General features: G+C 55.1%; 1 protein-coding gene across 4 annotated transcripts in view; it reads right to left on the bottom strand.

Moving 5' to 3' along the window:
• The window catches only part of Myl10 (myosin light chain 10), an 8032-nt gene extending 2594 nt beyond the window's left edge, over positions 1-5438 (bottom strand). The window contains exons 1-5 of one of the 4 annotated variants that reach the window (XM_021186960.2): positions 5166-5216; positions 4660-4713; positions 4170-4263; positions 3410-3514; positions 407-485 (exon numbers count right to left, since the gene is read on the bottom strand). In XM_021186960.2, the coding sequence (XP_021042619.1) occupies positions 407-485; positions 3410-3514; positions 4170-4263; positions 4660-4713; positions 5166-5201 (368 nt within the window). In that variant the 5' untranslated portion in view covers positions 5202-5216. Of the gene's footprint in view, positions 1-406; positions 486-3409; positions 3515-4169; positions 4264-4659; positions 4714-4831; positions 4875-5165 lie in introns of those variants that run through there. The other 3 variants (XM_021186958.1, XM_021186963.2, XM_021186959.1) reach the window with 3 other exon arrangements.
• Between the last annotated feature and the right edge of the window lie 285 nt (positions 5439-5723).

Raw genomic sequence — 5723 nt, 5'->3', positions numbered from 1 at the left:
CCTCCTCCTCCTCCTCCTCCTCCTCCTCCAGGCTCCAGGCTATTCATTCCCCAGTTCAGCATCCCATACACACTAAACACTGATTCATCCTTTCTGTTCCCACATCTAGAATCCCATTTCTGCCCTAGATTGGCCAATCTGGACTCATCCTTCAAGGCTCACCCCAATCCCTCTTCATCCCCAACACTCAGAAGCAATCCTTGACCCGTACCATACTTCCCACTCACATCCACACACAGAGAGAGGGGAGTGCCAGCTCAGGAGGGAGGAACAGTATACCAGGAGGAACGGCTGGTTTGGGGCAGGGGCTTCTAGTCTCTGGATGTATGTTCACCCTACTCAGCTGAGTTCTAGGGAAAGAGGAGCCAGGGCTGACACCCACCCTGGCTCAGTCCTTGAAACTTACAAGTCAGCCTTGACAAAGCCTTTTCCTTCCGTGTCAAACACTTTGAAGGCGTGCAGTATGGTCTCTTCTGGGTCCGTGCCTATAGGTAGTACACATAGGACAAGAAAGGGTAGTAAGGGCCTCTCAGAAGTGGAGCTGAACTGGGCAGGAGTTAAGAGACTAAGAAGGTCTCCAACGCCTCCCGAACCACGCCCGAAGCCCCTCATTGGAGGATTCTAGGCGGGGGGGGGGCTCTACCTCTGAGCCACGCCCACAGCCCCTCACTGAGGGATTCTAGGTAGGGGCTCGACCACTGAGCCACAGCCCCAGACCGAATTTATTTTAATCACTACTTTCCTCAAATCTACAAAAGTAACACAGTAGGGACTACTCCAGCTGCATCGTCACACAGCACATGACCCACCTGTCTGAGTGGCCCAGTCTTGAAGGACATCTCTAACGAGCTCCAGCCTCAGCCCCCATGTCCAGAGATCTTTTTCTTCACTCATGGCCATTGTGCCTAACTTGAGTCATAAATGAGTCTCACAGTTGCTGCTTCCTCACCCCCAGAGCATTCAATAGTATCAGTTTTGAGACCACGGACAAGTCACCTAACCTCGCTGAGCTTTCGCGTCTTCACATCTGAGGTGGGGACGATTGTCAGAGAGTCAAGAGTATAGTGAATGCTCTGGCAAGGAGTCCATGTGTCCTGGGGCGGGCTGTTCACAACTAAATGTATGTCGTCCACTTAGGTTTCTGTGAAACTTCTAAGCTCTTCAAACAGTTCCTATTGTACCACTTTTGTGGCTTTGAAGAACACTGTTACCAAAATAAACTATTCTGAGGCTGGAAGTGTGGCTCAGTGGTAGAGCCCCTGCCTAGAATCCCCCAGGGAGGGGCTGGGGGCGTGGCTCAGTGGTAGAGCCCCTGCCTAGAATCCATCAGTGAGGGGCTGGGTCAGACCCTTATATGTTTCCTCTATCAGACTGCTGTCTACTGAAGGAGAGCATGTCCCCTCTGAGGAGGTGATGGGAGACAGTGTGCCCATCTCAGGTGGACTTAGCAGCAGAGTTGTGAGCAACCCTAAAGGTAGAGGGGCTCGAAGGGTGCAGGGGGGTTCTACTACAGGCTGGTTAGGGTCTCAGCCTTCAGGGCCACAGCCTCCCAATTCGATCAATGAGTTAAGGACCCCTGTGTCTCTCTGAAGGGTCCCAGCAGCCAAAGCTGGGACTGCAGTTGGCCCCCCACCATCTTCCTAAGGCCCAAGTCCTGGATTTGGTTAGCTCTGGGCTGTCTGTGGGACACTCACCTCAGCCAGCCACTCCCTGCCTTGTCCCTAGAGAGGGCCTCTGCTCTGCGGCCTGGAAGACTCATAAAAAAAGCTCGGCGCAGTGGCTGCCTGCCATTGTGGGAAACCAGAGGGTAGTCTTCTTGTCTCAATTAACTGCCATGATGGTGCCTGTCACAGCCCTCTGCCCTCCCCACTGCCAGCTTCTCACGCAACCCTAGATAAGTTTGCATGTCAGCCTCAGCTGGAGCCCCAGGCCTGGAACCCCAGCAAAGATGAGAACAAGCTGCAGTTCTAGGTCCCCAGCAGGCCCTCGGTCACCAATCTCCTCATATGGAAAGCAGGCAGGCACAGTTAAAAGTGGTGCCCCTTCCTGTTCACCCCCAATATACGTGTGGCGTCAGGGCTGGAGACACCATTCTCTGGCTTTACTGCTGAGCTATACCTTAAGCCCCTCACTGGGGGATTCTAGGTATGGGCTCCACCACTCAGCCACACCCCCAGTCCCTCACTGGGGGATTCTAGGCAGGGACTCTACCACTGAGCCACGCCCCCAGCCCCTCACTGGGGGATTCTAGGCAGGGACTCTACCACTGAGCCACACCCCCAGCCCCTCACTGGGGGATTCTAGGCAGGGACTCTACCATTGAGCCACGCCCCCAGCCCCTCACTGGGGGATTCTAGGCAGGGGCTCTACCACTAAGCCACACCCCCAGCCCCTCCCTGGGGGATTCTAGGCAGGGGCTCTACCACTGAGCCACACCCCCAGCCCCTCACTGGGGGATTCTAGGCAGGGGCTCTACCGCTGAGCCACGCCCCCAGCCCCTCCCTGGGGGATTCTAGGCAGGGACTCTACCACTGAGCCACACCCCCAGCCCCTCCCTGGGGGATTCTAGGCAGGGGCTCTACCACTGAGCCATGCCCCTAACCCTGAGTGGAAGTCTAGGCAAGGCTCTACTACAATACCAAGGTACACAAGCATCAACCCACGCATTAGCACTCTTTCACCCTGTGAGGGTAGCCAGATCTCAATCTTAAAGGCAAAGGGCAGCCACAGTCCAGGATTTCCCATTCAACCATAGATCCCTCAGGTTCAGGGATGTGTTTAAAGGGGAGCTCCCAGGGGGGAAGGAGAGAAGGAAGAGAGACATCCCATCTTCAAGGCCCAGGCCTGAGGCTACGTTTCAGGAGTGTGGAAAGTTAGAACTGGGTCTATTCAGGTGCTCTGTTATGGGATGGATCCCTGACGCAGGTGTCATTGAGCCTCCTGACTCTTCCTTCATCCCTGAAAAGAGCTCCCCCGGTCCTTTCCTTAGCGACCGCAGTGACTCCACGATAGGACAAGGTAGGCAAACCCCTCCAGCAATGGGATCAGCCACAGTTGATCTCAGAAACCCCATTCCTTTTTAAGACCCCTCTGCCTCGCCCTCACCATCAGCGGAGACCAGAGAGGCAGGGCTGGCAGCGAGAAGGAGGGAGGGCAAGGAGGGGGAACTGGGAGTAGAAGGGGTGGGTGGGTGTTGTCCTGACAGTGGGCAGATGAATCACAAGGGGGAGGCTTTACGGTGATGCACAGTGTGCACGCAGGGTCCAGGACAGTGTACACAGCAGAGGACAGTGCCTGGGAACCCAAGCATGTCTCCATCTGTGGTTACGCAAATATGAGGGCCGAGCGGGCGAGTTATCTCCTTCCCGTTCCCAGCGCTCCCCTAGGCCCCAGAGAACCTTTCGCTCACCCTTGAGTTTCTCCCCAAACATGGTCAGGAAGACTGTGAAGTTGATGGGCCCTGGAGCCTCCTTCACCATGGCTTCCAATTCCTCGTTCTTGACATTTATTCGACCTGGAGAGGGGGAGAGGGAGGGTGTGAGGGGCCTGGAGGGACAAGGCCTGTAAGAAGCCAGGGCGAGTCCTGCTGTCTCTCCTCTTCTATGGGCCAACTTGTCTCCACCTGGCCCTGTGTGTCCCTTATGGAGACTTGGTGGACACACTGGAGTCTACAGGCTAGCGGTCCACCCTTCCCCACCTTCCTCTCCCCGTCTCAGGCTTCCTGGAAAGCAGAGCTTGACTCTCTGGATCTCTCTCACACAGGTTAATAATGTAACAAAAACAAACAAGCAAGAGGAAAGGGGAGGGAGGGGGAGGGAGGAGGAGGAAGAGGAGGAGGAGGAAGAGGAGGAGGAGGAGGAGGAGGAGGAGGAGGAGGCTGGGATTACAGGCATGTACTACAGCACCCCTTCGACCTCTCACTACCCCAGGGCCTTTGCACAATGTCAACAAACAAACAAACAAACAAAAACAAAAAACAAAAAACCAAAACCCCAAAAACCTTAAAATGTCTTCCCCTAGCCACCAAGTCCTCTTGTCACATTGAAAACGTTCCCCTCCCTGGGCGTCCCAGTTCTCAAGCCCCTCACTGCGGCTGCCTTGGCCGACCCCTCTTCCCACCGCAGTCCTTAGCTCTCCCCTAAGCGCCAAGCTTCCACCAGCTGACTCACCCAGCGCAGCAAAGGTGTCCCTCAGGTCCTCCTTGTCAATGAAGCCATCGCGGTTCTGGTCCATGATCGTGAAGGCCTGACGGAGACATTGGCTCTGAACCGCCAGGGCCCCCCCAGACCAACAGGTTCCTGCCCTTCTCCCTTGGCTGTCTGCAGCCATAGAAACCTCAACCTGGAGCCTGTGAGCGCCGAGGCCCCCAATTTAGTTTCGCGCGCCCTGCATCCTGGGAACTGTAGTCCATCCTCTCTGAACCTCTCTCCTGAGTGCTTTGGGACTTCACAGTCATTCTCTCACTTCGAGAGCACAGCGATGCAGAGAGAGAAACTGAGGCTCAGAGACGGAAACAGGGGCTCAAAAAGAGACGCTGAGTCTTGGAGATGGAAATCGAGGCTCAGAATGGCAAAGGCGTTTCCATGGGTCACACAGCCAGTGCAGGCTCAGGTAGAGAGTAGAGCCACGAAGGCAGCCACGAGGACCTTGAATGATGACGGTGTGGGCAGCCACGATGGGCTCCGTGAATAACCTAGGAATCCCGGCAATCCTCTTGTGACGGCCCATCTTTATTATTGTTAATTTGGCTAGATTTAGAACCACCATGGAAACCTCTCTGAGCGCATCTGTGAGGGGTTTTTCTAGACTGGGGTGAGGTGGGAAAACCCACCTGAAGTGAGGGTGAAGCTATCCCATGGACTGGGTTTTTGACTGAATGAAACGGAGACCTGAGTACCAGTGTTCATCACTCTGGACTTCCTGCCCCTGGCTGCGGTGTGTGTGTGTGTGTGTGTGTGTGTGTGTGTGTGTGTGTGTGTGTGTGACCAGCTCACGTTCCTGCCCCTACGCCTTCCCCAACCCTCACAAACTGTAGAACTGTGAGCCAGAGTTAGGGACGCCCTCCTTCCTTAAATCGCTTTTGTCAGGCAACTGGTTGCAGTAACAAGAAATCTAACTACTGTAGACTCCCAGGGTCCCCAGGGTCGCCAGGGCCACCGACCAACCTCTTTAAACTCCTGAATCTGGGACTGGTCGAACATCGAGAAGACGTTGGAGCTGGCTGTGCCTTCCACTCTCTTGCGGGCTCTTCTGGGTGCCTGGGCACAAGAGGTAAAACCTTGTAGCCGTTGCCTCTTTCAGAGGCCCGCCGTCACCAGTGCCAACCACAGGTCCCTGAACCCTGTGGTCCAGGGAGCATTGCCTGATGTCCCCATACACACAGCAGCCGGCTGAAAGCACTGGACAGAGTTTCACAAGTGTCACTGGACAGGACCTAGAGTCACCATGGAGACAAACCTCTGGGCACAGCTGCAAGTGAGTTTCTAGATTAGTAGTTAATTGAGGTGGGAAGACCCACCCTAACAGTGGGTGGCGTTATCCCATGGGCTGGGGTCCTGAACTGAATAAAAAAGAGAGAGCGAGCTGAGTATCTGTGTTCTCTGCTTTCCGGCTGCGGTCAGCTGCTTCACCCTCTTGCAGCCATGACAACCCCACCGGAAGCTGGACTGTATCCTCGAACACTGAGCCACTTGCTTTGGCGGGTTTTTGTTTGTTTGTTTGTT

The sequence above is a fragment of the Mus pahari genome, chromosome 23 (genome assembly GCF_900095145.1).
Source record: "Mus pahari chromosome 23, PAHARI_EIJ_v1.1, whole genome shotgun sequence".
In the NCBI taxonomy this organism is placed as follows: domain Eukaryota; kingdom Metazoa; phylum Chordata; class Mammalia; order Rodentia; family Muridae; genus Mus; species Mus pahari.
The sequence above is the reverse complement of the archived record's forward strand: the minus strand, read 5'-3'. Positions and strand labels throughout refer to the sequence as shown.